We start from the raw sequence: 23,380 nt of genomic DNA on the forward strand, positions 1-23,380 counted from the left end.
GTTGTACTTTGAATTGTCACAGCACATTTATTATGCGCCCATCAGCTCTTTGTGCATTGATATTAACGGAAGCTAATATCTGCTTTGTAGCTTTATTTGTTTAAAGCTGTTTTAATAAATGTATTTGAATCAAATTTTCACATTCCTTTTTTTCCCTGTAAAAATATTATATTATATTATATATATTTATATATGTGGCTTTGTAAAATGTATGATTGTGAGTGACTGCTGGTGAATTTCACAGTTGACATAAAAAGATAGTTTACATTTAAAGATGCATGTGTAAAATAAAATCTAGCCTGAGAAACATTCACTTGGGTAAACAGTGTGACAACTAGCCCCATATTCGTAACCTGTAGATGGATGACAAGACCAGAATGGGAAGAATGATAATAACTTGTGATTTATTACATTTGACAGTTGATAACACAAGTAGTCATTGATTTAGAAAAATTAAAAAAACAAAAGTTGATCTGCAAACGTGTCTTTTGAAATAATATAATCTTTCTGTATTTATGGGTCTATTGCGACTTGTCTGGCGCATTTCAAGTCTTCGTTTTGTACAAGATTCCACATCTTCAGCAGTTCCATCGGAACGAGTTTGTGCACCACGATGAGGTTGCGGAAAAAGCACGGCTCCCGGTTCATCGGCGTCACTTTACGCTTTATGATCCCGAATGTCCTGAAGGCCAGATGCAGCTCAGGGACGATCTGCAGCTTCTGAAGGCACATGCCCAAAAACACATCATCAATGGGGTAAAGCTCCACGCTCTCAGAAGCCACGAAGAGCCTGCGAGCCACCTGAGAGGACATGAGAAATCCTCCCCCGCCCAAGTAAGGTGGATAGCGTTTATCATACAACTCTTTGGGGATGAAATATTTACTCTGCCGGTTTCTGATAGGTTTGGCTTCAAAAATGGTGTCCCCTACAATAAGGTTTTCCACCCTGTTCTCCTCCACCCTAAAGCCAATTAGTTCCACGAGGTTCTTGGTGTGGACAAACACATCGTCGTCCCCTTTGAAGATGAATGGAACCTCACTGCAGTAGATGTTGAACCACCTCAGAAAATTCACCTCCTTTAAGGTGAGATTGAAGAAGGTGTCTATGAAGTCCCACTGCAATATATCACCGTAGGTTCGGTCTTCATATTGGACAAGGGCTTGTAAATTTCGCGCATCTTTGCCAGTGGCCGGAGTGCCTAATAGAAACAGCGTTTTGATTTTAAAGCCCTGGATTTCTTGCTCCTTTCCCCAGGTCTGTCGCACGGCCTCTCGTCGGTCATGTTCCTCAATAACCGATTTGACCACGACCAGAACATCCACGTCACCGCTACACTTCTCGGGGTGATTCAGCAGCATTGGAAAGTATCTGCAATGTCTGTGCAAAACAAATTCGTGGAACCTTGGGTTTAAACGTCGAAACCAGGGTTGGGACTTTATCGTGGAATTCTCTTTACATTCGATTCTTGACACGTCCCACGTTGTTGGCATGGGTTTCCCCACCAGCGCCAAGTCATTGCCGCGTGATTGAGATGAATTTTCAGCGGGTTTTATGCTTCTTCTTTTGAATGACGAACATTGGGGGCTACACCATTTATTTTTCCCTTTGACATCTTTAATATTCGTGTCCACTGTTATTAATTTCTGAAGCATCAGCAAAGTGGCAAAAATCAAAGTCAGGCTGACCGCAGCTCTTAAATTCTTCTTCTTTCGACAGAAGAAATCCATTACGCACGCGCTCCTCAGAGAGCAGTCTGTTCGGGTGGACTGTGGATTTGTCATAAAAAGTTAGTTATATCTGCAAGTAATTTCCCAAGTGTTGTAAAAATGTAAAAATGATTGAATAGTCCATGGAAATGCATTTTGATTAAGCTGGAGAGGCTGTCGGCTCCACTTTTCTCCTGTCAGACTGTGTTTTTGTCTGTTGTCCGGTCATGAATTGTCAGGTCTTCTCGCTTCAAGTTCTATCGTTGAACTGCTGAAAACAGGAGGCAGTCATCCTGTAAAACAATCGAACCTCCTCTCCTCCACCTTCACGACACCTACCTGCTACAGGCTCTCTGGTTACACACGACAGCTGTGCAAGCGTAGTAAATGAGGGCTTCGAGCGAGGACTACTTACGTATTCTTTGTATGTAAATATTGAAATTGAAGTAAGGTATTGTTTTTTTTTTAATGTTTGTAACCCCGTTTTCACATTCCTCCCACAAGCACGCTCTGAAAGATGCTTGATGTTACCAAGGAGTTTATTATGACTATACTTAGTCTACTTAAATTATTTTAGTATTTAGCTCCACCGTGTGGTTCAAATCAAAAGTCAAAGTCAAAATTGGCTTTCACACAAAAAAGAAAAGAAAAAGAAAAAAGAACTAGAACTGCAGTCCTGAAACTGCAGGGAGAGAGAGAAAGAGAGGGGGAGAGGGAGAGTTTAAATAAGAATAAAACGTGTTCTTAAATTGTAATATTTAAATGTCATTTTTGTGGTAATTTCAGTTTTATGAAAGTTTATCATCCAGTAGGCTAAGCTTCTTCTCAGCCTTCTAAAGCCCTACCAAATAAGTGTATTTAAATTAGTCAAATACACGGATCAGGCATAACAAATTACTCAAGAAGGGTGCTGTTTCATATAGAAAGGTGTCAGAATACACAGTGAATCTTAGTTTGTGATGGGGCTGCATAGCCGCAGACCAGTCGAATGCCCATGCTGACCTCTGTCCATGGCCAACAGTGGACCACAGAGCAATGGAAGAAGGTGGCCTGGTCTAATGACTGTATCACGTTTTCTTTTACTTCACGTGGATGGGCGGGTCTGTGTGTGTCGCTTACCTGGGGAACACATGGCACCAGGATGCACTATGGAAAGACGGCAAGCCAGCGGAGGCAGTGTGGTGCTTTGGGCAATGTTCTGTTGGGAAACCTTGGGTCCTGCCATCCATGATGTGGATGTTACTTTGACACATACCACCTACCTAAGCATTGTTGCATACCATGCACACTCTTTCATGGAAACTGTGCCTGTGTCCTCTTTCAGTAGGATAATGCGCCCTGCCACAAAGCAAAAATGGGAATTCAGGAATGGTTTAAGGAGAACAACAAGAAGTTTGAATTGTTAACTTGGCCTCCAAATTCCTCAGATCTCAATTCCCACCTCACAATTTACAGGACTTAAATTATCTGCTACTAACATATTGGTGCCAGATACCATAGCACACCTTCAGGGGTTTAGTGGAGTCCTAATGTTATGCATGATCTATGTATTACTACAAACATGTCTTTAGAGCAATTTTTTGCTTCTATTAATAGGGGTACAATTTAGTTTTGAACTGTGTCCCAAAATGCGTTCTACTGGTCCAATACCAGTCTACTCGGCTGATCATGTTGGCCATGCTGGTACGGTATATAATCAGCCAGTGTGTGGTGAGTGTTCTGGCGCAATATGGCTGCTGTCGCATCATCCAAGTGGATGGTGTACATTAGTGGTGGTTTGAGGGGATCCCCCCCTTCAATGTAAAGCGCTTTGAGTGCCTAGAAAAAGCGCTATATAAATGTAATGAATTATGAAATGTAATGAGTCCAACTGATCAATCACCTAGACTAGTTAATTAGTACTAATGACCAGTCTGATCCAGATAGAGACCACAATAAATAACTAGGGTTATTATTCTAGCAGAAGCCTGTTAATATTAAATAAATACACATGATATGCATTATTTACTGTTCCTACAACTCAGGGCAGGGGTGAATAATAGCTACTATACCTTAAAAAAATCCTTTATCTAACCTGTTAAGATGATAGGCCTAAATGGGACAATATTTCAAACCAGACTGCTACAAATAACTGCATCCCCCCCCCCCAATCTTTTTTTAATCATTATTATGTTTATTAACGAAAGCTATCTGCTTTGTAGCTTTAAAAAAAAAAAAAAAATGTTTTACCAAATGAATTTGAATAAAGTTTTAACATTCTGTTTTAATCTGCAAAATACACATAGCTTTGTAAAAGTTATTTGAACAATATATAGGCAAAACATTGTTCTTCTCATTTGCCAGTTAATTTTCCCAAGTAAGATCAGTAATGTCCACACAACGATGATATCAGGCTGTAGGCAGAACGATTTTCAGAAGAACAGAACCCTTTGTGGAAATAGTTTAATGACTCAGGCCTACACTACACTGCCCAGTGTCAAATATTTTAATACAAACTGCGCATTATTTTTTTTTCACGAATGTGTCATCAATAGCAGTAGTTATATTCACGTCATAGTCACAATACAGTATATGACTCATTCGACATATTTCTACGATGAATAACTTGCAAATTGCCATCATATGTAGCCTACTTTATCGCTTACACTAGTTATAACGGCAAACTAAACTTCAGTATTTTGTACAAAAGACTACTTTGCTACAAATTGATGCGGGTATCAACCGCAGTTCAACTCCCATTTCATGATTCTGTGTAGTTTATCGGATATAGGCGGGGCTAAAGCGGTCACCAGAGATAAACAGTCGCAGGACTCACGTCCACCACACTCAGTTTTGGACGCTTAAACTTTCAATGAGGGCAAACGAGGTAAGATAACAGGATTCAGGACTTTTGCTTTTATTGTTTTGTGTGTTTTTTTAGTATTAACGTGCAGGATCAGTTTGGAGTTTACGTGGACCTTATTGTGAAGTTTACAATTTCAGCTTCCAGCTGTGTGAAAATGTAATTGACTAAATAAGCCTACTAAAAGAACACCGTTTTGGCGTGCATGCTTTATATTTTAGTATGCTTATCAATGTGTGTTTTTGTGTGTGTGTTAAGCGCAAGTTTATCTACAAGCCATTCCCAGCGATAATTTTTGAGTCATGATGAGTCGAATCTTTTGAATCAGTTCGAAAGATCCGTTTACGAATTCATTCAGTGAGCCATCGATGCGCCAGACGTCGACCAGTGCGTGTTTGATAGGCAGAATTCAGTCGTTTCACTAATCTTTCGTTTTTACATGTCCATACCCCGTTCCCTCCTTGATACGATCTAGACTGATTAACACGTTTTATCCCAGTTATTTACGTCAGTAAAGTTGGTTTTATATTCGCACATTCAAACTTCCGCGTTCAATAACTTCATGAATCTTTATTAAAAAAGGCAAACTTCGGTTATTTATCATTATTGATTATTATGAGAACATGCTACAACACATGTTTCTGTAGAACTCGACGTCTTTCAAAAGCAGATAAACACGCTTACCTCTATGGAGAGTTGGGTTTTTTAGGGACCATCTACAAATTACGTATCTTCTTCGGGTTGTAACGGCAGCTTGCATCCTTGATCTTGCAATACTGCCATCTTCTGGTTCTACGTATTTCCCATATACTTCAATCATCATATTAGTGTCATTAATCCCGTTTTAGTCAGAAAGCAAATTAAATATTTTATTCCTTGTTCACTCCTACTGCAGTCTATTATAACAGTTACTCCTGTTTTTTGATGTATTGAATAGATAGACATAATATCATTAAAAAAAAACTCAAATTAGCTACATGTTTACCTCATCTCTTTCCATGTAACACTGTTTGGTCAGAAATACTGTTTATTTATTCTTTCATACATTTTTACTTGGTTGTAGAAGGATATTTTGTTTTTATAATGTTATAAAAATTATATTTTGAATAAATATTTTCTAATAAATCTATTTATTTTACTAGATAATTTGTTTTACATAAATAGCCATTTTATTTTTTGTCTATAAGTATTACTTGACTTGGATACAATACCTCCAGCAATGCAATTTTTTTTTTTTTTTCCTACAATTTACATGTGACTGTATGTTTTGTGACATTTTGCCTGATTTTTAATAAGAGCCTCTTGAGATGTTTTATATAATGTAATTTATATTATCCCTGGCTCTTCATGCATTTAGTTTGGCATTTTCTGTTCTTTTTTTGCTCCATTTATGTTGTTGTTAAAATTTGTTTATATTCCTATACTTGAAATACTCAAAAAAATATTTTAAAAAAAAAACCTAAAGAATGACCTGCATGGTTTATACAAATAAATAGATTTGCTGTTGTTATAAATATTAAAGATTGTTCAGTGGGGAAATATATATATATATATATATATATTAGGCTTGGGCGGTATCCAAATTTTGATACCGTCAAACCTCCTCCCTATTTTACCTCGGTATACGGTATTACCGTGAATAATTTAAACATTATGATGTAAGGCTCAGACAGCGTCAACAAACTGTTGGCTTGGCTTATATATATATATATATATATATATATATAGGCCTATATTTTTATTTTATTTTTTACATTTGAGCCCCTGCCCCTGAGAAACTCTCTGCACGTTTTATGCTTACCGTTATGAGACAATTGTCAGACAATTGACATTTTTTTTTTGTGAGTCCCATGTCCACTTGATTTTTGTGGAGTTCATGCTTATTGCTTACATTGCCAGCTGTGTGACAAAAGGCTTCGGCAATATTACAGCATAGTCCGAGGGTGCACTCGGTTTTTCATCCACGCAGCAGTGAGTGGATGGTGGTTTCGGATATGCGCCCTTAGGTTCAAGGTATTTCCATCTCTCGCGGTCATCTTTTTGTTGCACAATTTGCAAATTGCCTCGTCTGTATTTACCGTCAAAACCCAAAATACTTCCAAACTGCAGAAGTTGTGTTCTTTTTCGAGACCGAATAACTCAGTGCCCGACTCGCCGTCCCCCCCCCCCCCTCTCTCTCTCATCCACGCTGTCACAACAACGCATACACATATTTAGGCATTTAATAAATAAATAGTATTTAATATGTAAATAGTTTAATTAGTTCAACTTATTAAATATTTAATAATTAATTGTAAATCAGCAATATGTAAGTTGATCTGTTTTTTTTTTTTGACGGTTTGACGGTATTGAAACTGATACCATTGCTATTTTTAGATCCCGCGGTATACCATTTTACCGTATTACCGCCCAAGCCTAATATATATATATATATATATATATATATATATATATATATATATATATATATATATATACACAGTCCCTGACAAAAGTCTTGTCGCTTGTCTATTTTCTAGAAATACCTGATATTAACCTGACTTTTAATTAATTCATTGGTGTTAGAAATGGCTCATATGAAAAGCTAAAACCCTCCCAAATGATGTTTAATGCACTGAAATAAATAATTTTCACAGAAAAAATATTTATCATTTAATCAAGACAGAAAGGTCAAATTTTGGCAAGACAAAAGTTGTCGCCTATACAGAAATTGAACAAATTTACTGCAAATACAAAAATATGTCAGCAAATTAAGTTGTGGTGCTGTGAGATCCAAATTTAATATCTTGTATGACTTCCATGAGCTTGAAGGACTGCATCCATGCGGTTTGGCAAGGATTCATACAATTTATTGATGAAGTCATCAGGAATAGCTAAGAAAGCAGTCTTGCATGCCTCCCAGAGTTCATCAATATTCTTTGGTTTCGTCTTCCATGCGTCCTCTTTCATCCTACCCCACATATGCTCAATGATGTTCATGTCTGGTGACTGGGCTGGCCGATCCTGGAGCATCTTGATCTTCTTCGCCTGAGGAACTTTGATGTGGAGATGGAAGAATGCGATGGAGCACCGTCCTGCTGCAGAATTTGGCCTCTTTTATGGTTGGGAATATAAGAGGTAGCTAAGATTTCTTGGTATTTTAGACTATTGATGTTGCCTTCCACCCTGCAGATCTCTCGCACACCCCCATACTGGATGTCAGGGGCGTAGCACCAAATTTTGGGCCCTGGGTAGTGGGTACAAACCATCTTGCTGGGCCCCCGTACCATGTATGTGTATGTATAGAAAATGGACTTTCCTGCCTTGGGCCCTGGTTACTCAGTACCCTTTATCCCCCCAGTCCGACGCCCCTGCTGGATGTAACCCCAGACCATGATTTTTCCGCCACCAAACTTCACTGTTTTCTGGGTGAATCTTGGATCCATTCTGGCTCCAGTAGGTCTCCTGCAATATTTGCGGCGACTGTGGTGTAATTCAACAGAAGATTCATCTGAAAAATCCACCTTCTGCCACTTTTCCAGCGTCTATCCTTTTAGCAGGCTGTGGGCCTTGGCAAATGCCACACGGTTTTTCAATTGTCTTTTGTTTAGTGCTGGCTTCTGGGCACTGATTCGACCATGGAGGCCATTTCGAGACAGAATCCGACAAACTGTTCTGGTTGACACAGGGACTTCAGGTGACCAGGTCTCGTGGAGCTCTGCTGCAGTGGAAAATGGGCTGGCCTTGGATTTTCGAGCCAACAAACGGTCCTCTCGAGCAGTTGTCTTGTGGGGTCTGCCTGACCTGGGCTTGTCAAAAACGTCTCCAGTCTCTTCAAATCTTTTTTTTATCCTCTGTACTTGACGCTGAGACACATTGAAGGTGTCTGCCACATAGGCAGTGGATCTGGTCTTCAGCCTCTTGATAATCAAAACTTTAGTCTCAGGGTGAATCTTAGGCATGTTTGCAGAGGTCTAGTTGCAGTTGATGTGAAGGTCTAGCGTACTGGGGTTCTTTTTATACACACTTGAGACCTAATTGATCCATTATTAGTCACAGGTGAAGCTCATATGACAAGGTGACAACACTTATGTCTTTGCAAAAATTGACTCAATGGGCTTTACCAAGCTATGAATATTAGAATACTTTTTGAAAGTTTAGTTTTTCACTGAAACATTATCACAAAAGCTGGTGGGATTAAAACGAACCATTTCTTGTAAAACAAATCTTGATTAGAAATATATTTCAGCGGCACTTTAGGTCAATTTGTACACAAGCGACAAGACTTTTGTCAGGGACTGTGTGTATATATATATATATATATATATATATATATATAATTTTTTTTTTTTTTTTTTTTTTTCATGTCACTTATTTCTCCTCTTTAGTAGAACATTATGTAAGGATTTGTTAAAATATGTTATGTGGTTTTAATTTTTATTCTGTTGAAAAGAAAGAAAGTGATTTGGAAGAATGTTTGTAACTACGCTTGTCTTGGGCCCCATAGACTGCCATAGTTGGGAAAACATGATGGTGATAGTCATGATGAAACATGATAGTCAATGAGGAACGAGATCTGCTTGCTTAGAAACATAAGTAATATACAGTGGGTACGGAAAGTATTCAGACCCCCCCTTACATATTTCACTCTTTGTTATATTTCAGTAATTTGCTAAAATCATTTACAGTTTTTTTTATTTACAGGCTTTCCTAATAAAGTCCAATCAAACACAACTGGACTCAAATGAAAGTGTAGAACATCTCAAAGATGATCAGAAGAAATGGACAGTACCTGAGTTACAGTTTTTTACATTTGCTATGACAATACATTTAACAAATTTCCTAAAATCTTAACCCAGTTAGCAAAACATCTGTCTGTGTGGGCTATACAAATAACACATTTCTTGTTGCTTTGACACAAAATGCATATAGTTAACAAAAATTTATAATGCTCAAACTTTTTTTGCACACAAGCTCAACCAAGACCACACCAATGGATTTTTACTGCCAAATGTAGCAGTGCTTTAACACTGATTGTCAGAACAGATAACAGCATGTTCTAAACCTAACCTTACAGGCTAAAGTCAAGATAGACCGCTGTCCATATTGTGAATTGAAACAAATATATCCCCTGCATTTTATTATTTCATACTGTGAAACAGCTGATTGAAGGTTTGCAAATATATAATTTTATGAATCAGATTTTCTGATTTTCATCTAGAAATTTTTTCAGGTGTTGATGTTCTTTCATTCATATGACCATATACAGTTAACACAGGCATCTTTGGGCTGATCTTGTGTAAAAAAGGAACAATTTAAAGCAACACAAAGAAAGTCAGAAAAATGCCTGCATATGATGGAGAGGAAGATGAGTACCAGGACAAGAGAAAGGATTGGGATGAAGACAAGGTAGAGATTGAGGAGTTAGAATACATGGTGTCTCCAGCGAACTGTCCATTGTCTATATCCAGCGATCTCTCCAACGATTCCCACATCCCTCACCCAGACCTGATTCACCTGTCCACCTGCCCTTCACTTCAGTCACAGTCACGCTCTGTACCCGTGACAAAAATTTAAGAGGGGCTGAATACTTTCCGTACCCACTGTATCTGTGCATTTTCATAACAATCAAATTAAACTTTTAAAAAAACTCTAGATTTCATTATATTTAATAGCACATTTATTACACTTAATAGAAATAATCTGTATAGTCACAGAAAGAAGTCTTCATTCCTGTCATTGTCTGCAAAAATCTCCAATAGGCTACTGGACCTGCACTGAGCATTCAGCACACACACAAAACACACCAGAGAAATAACACACACGCAGAGGTTGGAGCTAACTCTAATCCAAAAAATGTTCTAAACACACTGATAACAAGTGGTTTCTCTAAGTAATAGGTACAGAGAATATTACTCTGCATACTGTTTAGTGTTTCAATATAAATAAATATGAAAGGAATAAAATATAATATAAAAATTAAAGATCAATACATATTTCCATTGTATGTAGGCTACTAATTGAAATAAATTGAACAATTGCAATGCTTTATCACCCTTTTCAGACAATTGAGTGCAATATAAGAGCTGTACTTAATGCAAAGGGTGCAAATGTTTACCAGCTAAGCCATTACACTACAGCGGCGACGTGTCACAGGAGTTTGGTGATGGTACAGTCAATTACAGTGAAGTTTTTGAATATTGTTCATTATGAAAAAATCATAAAAAATATGATTCAATATTCTTTTTCAAAAACAACTGCTGTGCTATAACTATCTGGGCAGCGGCGACGTGTCAGCTGAGTTTGGTGATGGTACAGTAAATTACAGTGAAGTTATTGACTGTTATTCATTATGAAAATTCATAAAAAATACGATTTATTATTCTTTTTCAAAAACAACTGCTGTGCTATAACTATCTTGCCAGTGGTGACGTGTCAGATGAGTTTGGTGATGGTACAGTAAATTACAGTAAAGTTATTGACTGTTATTCATTATGAAAATTCATAAAAAATATGATTTATTATTATTTTCCCAAAACAACTGCTGTGCTATAACTATCTGGACAGCGGCGACGTGTCAGCTGAGTTTGGTGATGGTACAGTGAATTACAGTAAAGTTATTGAATATTGTTCATTATGAAAATTCATAAAAAATATGATTTATTATTATTTTCCCAAAACAACTTCTGTGCTATAACTATCTGGCCAGCGGCGACGTGTCAGCTGAGTTTGGTGACGGTACAGTAAATTACAGTAAAGTTATTGACTGTTATTCATTATGAAAATTCATAAAAAATACGATTTATTATTCTTTTTCAAAAACAACTGCTGTGCTATAACTATCTGGACAGCGGCGACGTGTCAGCTGAGTTTGGTGATGGTACAGTGAATTACAGTAAAGTTATTGAATATTGTTCATTATGAAAATTCATAAAAAATATGATTTATTATTATTTTCCCAAAACAACTGCTGTGCTATAACTATCTTGCCAGCGGCGACGTGTCAGCTGAGTTTGGTGATGGTACAGTGAATTACAGTAAAGTTATTGAATATTGTTCATTATGAAAATTCATAAAAAATATGATTTATTATTATTTTCCCAAAACAACTGCTGTGCTATAGCTATCTGGGCAGCGGCGACGTGTCAGCTGAGTTTGGTGATGGTACAGTAAATTACAGTGAAGTTATTGAATAATATTCTTTATGAAAATTAATTTAAAAAAATAAAAAAATATACCTTACTTGTTAAAATAGTACAAATAGTTAAAAAAAGTGCAAAACCCCAAAATGCGTTACTACATATTTGCTACAAGAGCTTATAACACATTTACAAATCATACATTTTTATGAACAAAATTCAATAACTTTACTGTAATTCACTGTACCATCACCAAACTCAGCTGACACGTCGCCACTGCCCAGATAGTTATAGCACAGCAGTTGTTTTTGAAAAATAATTTAAAAAAAAATATTTTTTATGATTTTTCATAATGAACAATATTCAATAACTTCACTGTAATTTACTGTACCATCACCAAACTCAGCTGACACGTCGCCACTGCCCAGATAGTTATAGCACAGCAGTTGTTTTTGAAAAATAATAAAAAAATAATATTTTTTATGAATTTTCATAATGAATAACAGTCAATAACTTTACTGTAATTGACTGTACCGTCACCAAACTCATCTGACACGTCACCGCAGGCCAGATAGTTATAGCACAGCAGTTGTTTTTGAAAAAGAATAATAAATCATATTTTTTATGAATTTTCATAATGAACAATATTTAATAACTTTACTGTAATTTACTGTACCATCACCAAACTCAGCTGACACGTCACCGCTGGCCAGATAGCTATAGCACAGCAGTTGTTTTCGAAAAAGAATAATAAATCGTATTTTTTATGAATTTTCATAATGAATAACAGTCAATAACTTTACTGTAATTGATTGTACCGTCACCAAACTCATCTGACACGTCACCGCTGGCCAGATAGTTATAGCACAGCAGTTGTTTTTGAAAAAGAATAATAAATCGTATTTTTTATGAATTTTCATAAAGAAACAATATTTAATAACTTTACTGTAATTTACTGTACCATCACCAAACTCAGCTGACACGTCACCGCTGGCCAGGTAGCTATAGCACAGCAGTTGTTTTCGAAAAAGAATAATAAATCGTATTTTTTATGAATTTTCATAATGAATAACAGTCAATAACTTTACTGTAATTTACTGTACCGTCACCAAACTCATCTGACACGTCACCGCAGGCCAGATAGTTATAGCACAGCAGTTGTTTTTGAAAAAGAATAATAAATCATATTTTTTATGAATTTTCATAATGAACAATATTTAATAACTTTACTGTAATTCACTGTACCATCACCAAACTCAGCTGACACGTCACCGCTGGCCAGATAGTTATAGCACAGCAGTTGTTTTTGAAAAAGAATAATAAATCGTATTTTTTATGAATTTTCATAATGAACAATATTTAATAACTTTACTGTAATTTACTGTACCATCACCAAACTCAGCTGACACGTCGCCACTGCCCAGATAGTTATAGCACAGCAGTTGTTTTTGAAAAAGAATAATAAATCGTATTTTTTATTAATTTTCATAATGAACAATATTCAATAACTTCACTGTAATTCACTGTACCGTCACCAAACTCAGCTGACACGTCACCGCTGCCCAGATAGTTATAGCACAGATTACAGATGGATTTGCACATGACTGGATATAAAATTACAGTTAATGTAACTGTTCATTCTTTTTAATTTCCTAAACAGCTTTCTAAACACCATCATTATAATGCATTTTTTATTGTTTCTAAAGTAAAATATATAGCATTATAATGTGCGTTATATTTGCTGGTAGGTTCATCTGTAGCCAGCTAAAATGTAATTAGCCTATCTGTTTGCACACAATGAAAAAAAAATAAACTTTGTACACGGTCCCTAACTGGTTTTCCACGCTACATTGTACATTCAGTGGACATTCGCAAGTAAGAATGCCTTTAAAATAATACTTGTACATTTTTTTCAGTTTTGAAAAGTGGTGTGGGTTGACAATCATTGCTTCACAATATCATATCGCTGTTTACCATTTGCAAACATTAATTTATTGCACATTTATTGAGATAGTTATTGAACGCGAATGTGTGAATGTGCGAATATAAAACCAACTTTACTGACGTAGTTATTTTAGTTTGTTCACGACTCAAACAAGACGATGCATTTAATAATTGAATTCACGAATGATGTCTTGCTTGTTAAGGACGGTGCATATTCGTGTGATACAGTGGTCTTTAAAGACAGGAAATAAGAAATATACACATCGAACGAAAAATAGGACTGGCTATCAGTGCATGGGGGAAAAAATGTTTCTTTAAATGTTTGTTCAAACAAAAGACTGTAATCTCGTTTACGACGGCAAGACTGTTCCATTATCGTTGCCCCTGGTGATAGTATTGTCTTGTTTCAGACTGCCGTTGGGATCCACAGACAGCGGGTGTGCGGCGCTGTCTCTTTAAACCCGCCCGGTGTGAAAAGTTCAGTCAAGGTCAGTGTCAGTGTCTACCCAACCATCTCCTCCCGCAGTTTCCGTCTGTCGGCTACAGAAGCGCTATATGTAGCGAGGTTCTCACGATGTATCAACCGCGTCTAAAACCGGGCTAATACTGTATCTATTTTACATATAAGTTACGTGTATTATTGGTCTTGTATTCGCAGAAGGCGGCGAGGAGGAGAGTTCTGCGTGGTTTGGTGCAGAGATCAGCGTCTGATATCGCGAGCGCAGCGAGGCAGATGGCTGGCGACGGCGACGAGGCCAAACGTCTCCCAAAGAGACCGTTTCACGGCGAGGTAGAGGAGAACTCCAGCGCGAACAGTAATGAAAACGTCAAAATTCAGTCCGGGAAAAAGACTCCGGGTGAACGGCGCGGTAAGGAGAACTCTGCCGCCAAGGGTACGGGACTGACAAGCGGCTCTGCAGAGGTGAAGATGGACCAGACCGTTCACAGTTCCCAAACGCGAGAGGACCCGAGCATTTTCTTCGACGAGGACAGCAATCACATTTTCCCAGTGGAGCAGTTCTTTGGGAACCTGGATGTTGTTGAGGTAAGCTAAACCGACGAACGTTCAATTATGACTGGGAATAAGCAGAGAAATAGCGCTGTATTTAAACCCATTTAATTCCCGACATTTGCCTTTGGTGGGTTTACGAATAAAATGTTATATTCCGAATGTAAAATTTAAAGTTAAATCTTGATTTCATGTCAACGTTTTCGCGTGGCTGGTAAAGATAATCACGTGACCAGTTTGTTTGAGGTCTGCGTAGAAGAAAAGACAACGTGTAAACAAAACTGCAGGTATAAAACAGTATGTTAATATTTCTCATGGTTAATGTATTTGGGTGCTGTAAATCAAAATACAGAACACTGCAGCCTAGAAACTCGACGCCCAGTTCTTAATATTACAGGAGAAATTAAAAAAAAGAAAAGAAAAAAAGGCTATATAAAAATCCTTCTGAGACCCAAAGGAAAATGTTTTTTAATTAATATAATTTTTTAAAAAAAATTTTTTATGGATGAATTGAAATCCCATTTTACATTATACAATGTATATATTTACTGTCTCTAATTTGCATATGATTGTGTTCTTTGATCAACGTGTAATGAAATAACGTATAATGGGAGTAATAGTTGGCACCATTTTCTAATATCTAATATTTGATAGGAATATTGATCTGTAATTTCTTTCCCTATTCACTTGGTGTCCCCCACTGCCCTCTACAGTGTACATGTATGACATCAATGTCCTGATTCATAACAAAAAGTAATATTTTGATTAGAAACTCCGTAAGATTTTCCTGAGATATTGATTTATAACACTATATGAAAAATAGTCAGATTTAAATAATTACAAAATAATATAATTCCATAAGAGGGCTACATTTGATTATTCAGTCATTTTTTAAAGACCAAGGAGAAGTCAAAACAAATGGTATCTCTGAAAAGCCCTGAATGTGCTTTTTAAAGGACATGTAGACTTAACTGTGACATGTATGGTGTCAGAGATATTTACTAAAATATAATGTCCTTTGAATTTAAATGTACATCATACATGTATATATGTAAGAAATATTTCCATCAAAATACTATATATATATATATATATATATGTGTGTGTGTGTGTGTATATATATATGTATGTGTGCTGACTTAAATCATTAACATTAACTGACATTAAATATCAGTTGATGGTCCATGCAGGATGTGAACTTTCATTGCCCTTTGCCCCAGTAGCATAACTCTGGTCTAAGCTTTCCAGATAAATAACATGCAGCCAGATGGCTTTGTTTGCACACAGTAATCCTAAAATATTGAGGTTAATACGAGACCATGTAGGATTATTGGAGTAAAGGTCTGTGAATTCTCAATGGATGGTCAAAATAGCAGGTGTCTTAATTTCATCATGCATTGCATACACTTATAGCCAACTGCCATTAATGCATTTAATGTCTCAATTTCTTAATTGTGTTGTTTTAAAACACTCTGACCTGCTTTGTTTCAGGATAACCCACGGAGAACCCCAGGAAGCAAGAGAATGAGTCGGAGAGAGTACAGGAGCATGCATTACTATGCCAAAGAGGACAGTGAAGAAGAGCCACAGTTTTGACCTGAAGCCTGCACGAGTTTAACTGACATGGGATGAGTTTTACAGTATGCTGGTAAAATGGACTTGATTGTTTTAAAGCAAGCTATTTAATTCCAAGATCCTTCTCAGTTGATGTTTGAGCTACGCTGAGATGCACTGTTGATTTATCAGTAATATGGTAATGTTTCTTATGCAATTTGAATGAGGTACATTATCAATGGCAAAATGTTACCTATTTATAAACTTCAGAACATTATACATGTGCCGCATTAATGGAATGTACAGTAAGAGGGTTTGTGCTAGACTTAAGGCTAAAACCATCATGTGATTGAGGCTTGAGCTGAAAGAATGTGTAAAACTCTGTACTCTGTACCATAATGTTGATCTGGCAGCGCTGACCAGCACACTGGGTTTTCTACCACTAGTCCTTACTAAACTCTGAAATCAGCAAATATAATGTTATCAGTCAAGTGCCTCAAGTTTGCTGTTCAGACTTTGAAACATTCAGAATTTGCCACTTTTAAATATTCTCTGTTGAGAATGAATAGATTTGTTTTGGAAAAAATACTATTTATACTTCAGATTTGGTGCTGTAAAATTGAAAATTAAAGCGTTATTATTTTGATATGCTAAGATGTAAAGATTTTTTTTATTGGTTTATCTCAGATTAAGAGGGTTTTATTGTAAGATATGAAAAGTTGTAATTTTTAACCAATCAAGCTCTTTTATGCATGTTGCTCCACTAGGAATTGTCTGTGTATATGATGATATTTGTATCTTATTTGACTGGATTTGCACTAACTGGCTCAAAGATGTAACATTTTAATATGTAGTTTCTTTGCTACTATGTACAAATGATCTAAGGTAAAAATTGTAGAAAGTGATTTGAAGTTTATATTTTTCTATTGAAGTGATAAATCAAGTGCTCATTTTTGCTACCAAATGCCTTATGTACATGACATGTCGTCATCATCAAATCTTCAGTGTATTATCATTCATATGAATGCTACAATACTCCGTCCAGAGAAAATAAACCTCATGAATGACTTTGAAAAAATGACTTTATATATTTGTGTGTTTGTGTTATTTTATTTTTCATATTTAATCTTGTTTAGTGTACTAACATGATTTGAAGATTTTTTTTTTTTAGGGAAGGCTTGTGTATTTCGTACAGTAAATAAGACCATTGTATGTTAATGAGAGCTGTCCAAGACATCCTATTCCCACACGTTTCCAATAGCTTATGATACAAGATTTTGATGATAAATCACTGGCTTCTGGCAGAAACAAGAACAGTAGAGAAAAATGAACCAAATACTTTTTCCCCCCAAGATGTTTAGTTCTTTAAAAAAACAGTAAAAATGTGAACGTACAAATATAAAATCAGTCACACTTATAAAACCCTGAAGAAGTTCATTATTTACATCATTCAAACCTAAAGGTTGCTTTGGTACATAAATGTGTAAAAATAAACCTTCGTTACAATTAAAAAATCATACCTTAAGCACAATATAATCCAACAATAATAAGAAATGGCCCTGAGAAACTCCCACAATTCTGCATACTTAATAAGAGGATTATGGATGTAATTTCATTTCACAGTCCTCCTGACCCGCTTGTAGATTTTTTTGGGGTCACATTTGAGCTCATGGGCCCCTTTCTTATGGCAGACGATGTGAACCAGCTTGAGATTCTCTCTTGTGAAGAACAGTTTGTAGAAATAATCCACGTTTATATCTCCGCTCTTATTACCTTTCAGTGCCTCGGCGAGCATAGGGATCACTGTCCTCTTCTTTTCTATCCTGAAAAATACATCAGCTTCTCATTGAAACTCATAAAAATTCAGCTTTGCCTTCACAAGAAAAATTTACATTTTTAAATATTATAAATATTTATAAATTGCAATATCTCACAATGTTATTGTTTTCACTGTATTTTTGATCAAATAAATAAAGCCTTGGTGACCAAGAGACTTCCTTCAAAAAGATTAAAGAATCATAATTATTCCAAACTTTTGACCGGTAGTGCAAATGTTTGTTATAAACATTCACATATAAAATGCACTACTTACAGGTGGTCCAGGTTCCAGGTGCTGAAGAGGATTCTACTCTCGCGGTTCCCATACGGGTTTATTGAGTGGAGATATGAGCAGTTGTTCTCATCAAAGGCCCCCTATTAGAGTAAAAATCTTTAAGTCTTACTCAAATACAAACTTCTTTACCACTGCAACAAAAGTGTTTAATGAGGGATCTTTTACATTTGTATGTATCGTTATTTATCTTTGATGGACTGAACTGAATGAGAGTGAAGTACAGCACCTGGCAGGAGAACCAGCCGTCTTCAGTGCAGAGCCTGAGGGCGTCCTTCTCTGATCTGTCAAAATAGGTGCCGTTGTATCGTGCAGCCTTCAGTTTCTCTGCCAAGATCTCTACCACCTTTTTATACTCACTTTTTATCTTGGTATTTGGAATAGTCTGCGTATATCCATCAACCTACAGACAATGGAAATATATCTCATTCAGAATGATGGCAGGTCTTGTTTACTGCATGAAATAAATGATACACTGACAAAATAAACGAAGGACTGAGTGAAACTTGTCATACCTCTTTCAAATATCCTCGGATTCTGTTCTCACAGTTGTACTTCATGTAAGCAGACTTGGTTTTAAACCGAGCATCAATACCTGATAAGTAGATATGAGGAAACTGAGCACAAATACAACACATTTTAATACATTAAATATACTATAGGGGAGGAACTTACTACTACTTTACTACAGGGCTGCTGAATGCTTGAATCTGATTGGTCGATTAATGTTCTATGGTGTGCAATTATTTTCAGGGAAACACATGGCTTAAGTAGTTCTAGGCAGGTATTTTAACGCATTACAATTCCATATCAGTTCGCCAAATTATTTCAGTTATTTCAAAGGTCTTTACAGCATACATCAGAAATAAAACCAAAACTCACATGAACACTGACCAAGTAAATAAATATAGTAAACAATAGGATAAAAACTTTTACTAATTATTTCCATGTTTTTCTGCCATAAAATTACATTTTATTATGTACAGAAAGCACACACTCTCGAGGTAAAAACGGTGCTGTTCTTGAAGCAGATAAAGGTACAGTTTCACTATTATTAGAGACGCTGCTGCAGAACACTGTTGAGAGACACACAGACTCATGCAATTCATACACACTTGACTGTGTACAATGTTGCCAAAGCATTAATGTATTATATATAATTAAAAAGGAAACGTATATGTATGGGAAGTGTCATATGTAGCATAGTAAATAAACAAATAAATTCCATCTTAATAAATAAAATAAATAAAGCGGGTGTCTCTAGAGAATTAACCGTGTCTAACATTGTGAGTGGCTAAAACGGCTGTGCAATGTTTCAAATTTGGGGAGAAAAGTTTCTCTTACATCATGACATTTAGTACAGATGAAAATAATGAGTTTCTCATCCTCTAATTGCTGTAGATCACAGTGTCTACAGATTCTCTGCTCTCTCTGTCTACCTCTCTCTATTTCTAGATCATGGTCACTTAATCTGCATTTGATTTGTCTCTCTTTAAATTGTTTAATTAATGGATTATTTGCCAATTTAGTGGTTCTATTTAGGAACAAGGAACACTGGAGTTTACTTTTTTAAGGTACCAAATATCTCTTTCTCTCATTATACCCGTATTAATAAGATACATTAGTTTGCTATCAATGGCTCAAGTCTCCATTACTAGCTCTAAAATAATGATTTGGAATTAGCAACGGAGGCTGGGGATGAGATGCATAAGAAATAAGTCTTACACACAAGAGTGCTTTAAAGGCCAAAAATCTGACAGATGTCTTGAAATGCATCATCTGAACAATATTTTGAGGTGTGGTAACCATAGTATAAAGCGGAATAATTGACTCTGGGCTGCTGAATTATTTAAAAATAATTCAATTATTTTTCTAATAATTCAAAGGCCCAGAGCAATTATTTCTTACATATTCCTCCATGACTTGAACATGTTCATCACAATCTTGTGATACATCATATTAATTGTTAGAAAAATTACTGTGTAAACTTATATATCCAATAGAATGTAATACAGCCTGTAATATTTATTATATCCAATAATATAGCCTTTGTGACTTATATCCAATAATATAGCCTCAAAAATGAATATGGTGCATACACATGACAGAATCAAGAACAAAATATACATATTGTAAAATTATACATTCGAAATATATAGTTGTATAATAGACATGTAAATATAACATAAAAAAGCCAGGTTAAGTTAATTTCAAATGGAGTACCCCAAAAAAGTCAACAACAACAAAACATTTTTGAAAGCAATGATTTGAACACGTTCTGTAAAAATAGCATAAACGTTGCCTCAGAAGAGTCAGTTTCGAGTAAATGCCTGCATGTTCTTTCTCATCACTTTACCTTCAAACCAGTCCTTATCATCTTCTCTTCTCTCCACCTCTGAATTGTCCCTCAGGTTCCCCAGAAGGTCTCCCAGTATTCTGCGCCGTTTGGGAGACAGTTCGTCTGACAGAAGATCTTTTGCTGCACTGATCAGGAGGTCTGTGTGTCTGTCCAATCCCAGGACTTGATTTATTTCATGAACAACTATAGAGAATAAAAAGCCAAAAAACAATCTGATTCATTACACTGTTCCTATTTTATTTCAATATTATGTTTCCCAGTTTTATACCAAATTTAGGCAATTAAAAAAACCTCACGCCCATTCCAGCTCTGTGCCTCAGGCAGGAGAACAAGTTCTGTGTTATCGGGAAGATTTTGAAAATATTCCTCGGTAACTACCGTTCCATCTTCATACAAGCAAACCTGCACTGCGGAGCTGGATACCTGTGAACAATTATGAATCATGAATGCTTGACAGCTGTATCCAAACGCTTTTTACAGTAATATGGCACTCTCGCTTTAATAATCCACATGGGGAAACATTTTATTATACCTTTAGTAAGTGACATCCTTTTTTTATCAGTTCCTTCAGGTTAATAGCAGCAATTCCGTATTTTCTGGACTGTTTTGCAGTTCTGATTTTAACCAGCTTGGGTTTTGTTATTTTATGCATATTTTGTTTGTCTTCCGCAATGATAAAGTTTCTCTTTCGCCGTTTGCCTACATGAGCGATCAAAAACAACGACAAGAGGCGCACTGCCACCTTGTGGATGCTCTAAGCCATGGGCTTCCGATACCATTTGCACGGATCCGTATGTTTTCAGATCCACAGTACAGGAATTCAACTGATTAAAGGCAATATAATGGTTTGATGAGATCTCGATTAGATTATGGTTGTGTAGTGTATGGATTAGCAGCAGAAATGTCGCTTAGAAAGTTGGATTGTATACAGCACAGTTATTGAGATATGTGGAGTTATGTTGGAGCTATAAAAACGATACCGATTGCAGCACTACTGGTAGAAATGGGAGAAATAAGAAATGTTATTAGAAATGAGACGGGTACAGTTATCAGTTAGTTACTGAGCTAATTTACAAGGTCATAGTGAAGAGCATCCTACATTAGAAGTGTTAAAGCCATGTTGGGAAAAAAAAAGGAGGAAAACGAAAAGCCTTGGATGGACAGTGATACAGAAAGCAACAGAAATTAAAGTTGATCAGTTAAAGGGATAGTTCACTTTGAAATTAAATGTTGATATGTTTTAGCTTACCTCATGGGCATCCGAGATGTGGGAGTTGTTTCCCCAGTAGTTTCAATTTTGATCATTTTAGGTCAAACCGTTCTTGTCTGTGCCTCACATAATGCAGGTCTATGGTCACCACCAGAAAGAGCATACACAGAGAAGTCCAAATTAAACAATCCTCCATCGTAAGTACACACTGATGGCCTAAGACACGAAACGAGTGGTTTGTGTGAGAAAACGAACAGTATTTATATCGTTTTTACCTCTTTTACACCACTACGTCTGACTGATCCGAGGGCGCGCGTGCGTGTTTATGTGGTGTTCAAAATTTAATTTCAAAGTGAACTATCCCTTTAAATTTCAGTCCAACTGTACCGCTACCGGTAATAAAACCTAGCAGAAAAGATTACTAGCAGAGACTACTGTAGCCTAGATTTTACTTAGGTATCCTTAAAAATAAGGATAATTTATATAATGTGCAGACATATATTAATGAGTATTACAGTTCAGATTTACATGGATGCATCAAGGAGTTCAGATAAATAAGATTAAATCAGATTAAATAAGAGCATTCATTGCAGAATTTATTTTATCTGTAGGTTGAAGGATCAGTGATGAATTATCTGTTTGGGGAAATTGCAATATTATTAGCAACACATTGGATAGAGGAGATAAGACCTATGAAATCAATAATTTGTTCAGACTCAAAGGTTTCAAAGGAAAGTAGGAGAGATGAGAAGTGCAGGGGGAAATATTAGAGATGAGATAATATCAAGGATGAGATTTGGACACAAAATTCTAAATAGCACACTTTATAAAATGAATATACAGGAAAGTGTGAATTTTGTGGGCAAGAAGAAACAGTGGAACATATACTGTCAGAAATATGAGAAGAAGGGTTTTAATACAAAATCTAGAAAAAATAAAAATGCGATTTAAATTAGGAGATATTTTACAAAAAACTCAGGAAATGAATGTTATAATTTTCTTTTTCAATATCTAAAAGTGGCTAATTTATGGAATAGAATATGAGAAGGAAGAACGTGTCATTTTGCTCCACACTCCATACCAGTCGGTGGCGGTAATACACCATTTCGTTGTTTGTCAACCGCCAATAAAAGTGAAGAAGAAGAAGAAGAAGAAGAAGAAGAAGAAGAAGAAGAAGAAGGAGGAGGAGGGAAACTGAAAGAGCAACCCATAGAGCAACCAATGCCCAATGTCAGAATGAGCAAACCTATAAGAAAGATTTTAATGAGGTTTTGAAAATTGGACACCGTGTAAGTGCTTGATTTTTTAATCAAGTTTGACTGTACCTTTCTCCAAAATTATACAGTAAAATTAATTGTAAATAAATACAGTAATAGTCTAGATCACTCTGAACAAATATCAAATGACATAATGAGCAAACCTATAAAGAAAATATTTTTATGATTTTTTTTTTTTTTGTAAATTGGACACTAAGTTTTTGAATGATTTTTGGAACCCATAGAGCAACCAATGCCCAATGTCAGAATG

The 23,380-nt window shown here is 36.1% G+C and overlaps 3 protein-coding genes across 4 annotated transcripts; 1 reads left to right on the forward strand and 2 right to left on the reverse strand.

The window, feature by feature from the left end:
• Positions 1-385: 385 nt before the first annotated feature.
• b3gnt7l (UDP-GlcNAc:betaGal beta-1,3-N-acetylglucosaminyltransferase 7, like) lies at positions 386-2,300 on the reverse strand. Its single transcript, XM_067413899.1, has one exon. The coding sequence runs from the start codon at positions 1,780-1,782 to the stop codon at positions 514-516; it is 1,269 nt and encodes a 422-aa protein (XP_067270000.1). The 5' UTR covers positions 1,783-2,300; the 3' UTR covers positions 386-513.
• A 2,164-nt stretch (positions 2,301-4,464) lies between these two features.
• c13h1orf174 (chromosome 13 C1orf174 homolog) lies at positions 4,465-17,255 on the forward strand. Of its 2 annotated transcripts, XM_067413906.1 has the most exons (4): positions 4,465-4,573; positions 14,022-14,099; positions 14,270-14,656; positions 16,112-17,255. In XM_067413906.1, the coding sequence occupies exons 1-4, from the start codon at positions 4,559-4,561 to the stop codon at positions 16,214-16,216; spliced, it is 585 nt and encodes a 194-aa protein (XP_067270007.1). In that variant the 5' UTR covers positions 4,465-4,558; the 3' UTR covers positions 16,217-17,255. The 2 variants fall into 2 exon arrangements, with proteins under 2 accessions (XP_067270007.1, XP_067270008.1); XM_067413907.1 differs by lacking the exon at positions 14,022-14,099 and having other exon boundaries at positions 4,495-4,573.
• On the reverse strand, positions 17,239-21,335 carry dffb (DNA fragmentation factor, beta polypeptide (caspase-activated DNase)). Its single transcript, XM_067413900.1, has 7 exons — positions 21,176-21,335; positions 20,940-21,066; positions 20,641-20,826; positions 18,800-18,879; positions 18,514-18,687; positions 18,267-18,367; positions 17,239-17,997 (listed from the first exon to the last, which is right to left on the reverse strand). Exons 1-7 carry the CDS (start codon positions 21,293-21,295, stop codon positions 17,787-17,789), a joined length of 999 nt encoding a protein of 332 aa, XP_067270001.1. The 5' UTR covers positions 21,296-21,335; the 3' UTR covers positions 17,239-17,786.
• Between the last annotated feature and the right edge of the window lie 2,045 nt (positions 21,336-23,380).

The sequence above is a fragment of the Pseudorasbora parva genome, chromosome 13 (assembly GCF_024679245.1).
Source record: "Pseudorasbora parva isolate DD20220531a chromosome 13, ASM2467924v1, whole genome shotgun sequence".
Classification (NCBI taxonomy): domain Eukaryota; kingdom Metazoa; phylum Chordata; class Actinopteri; order Cypriniformes; family Gobionidae; genus Pseudorasbora; species Pseudorasbora parva.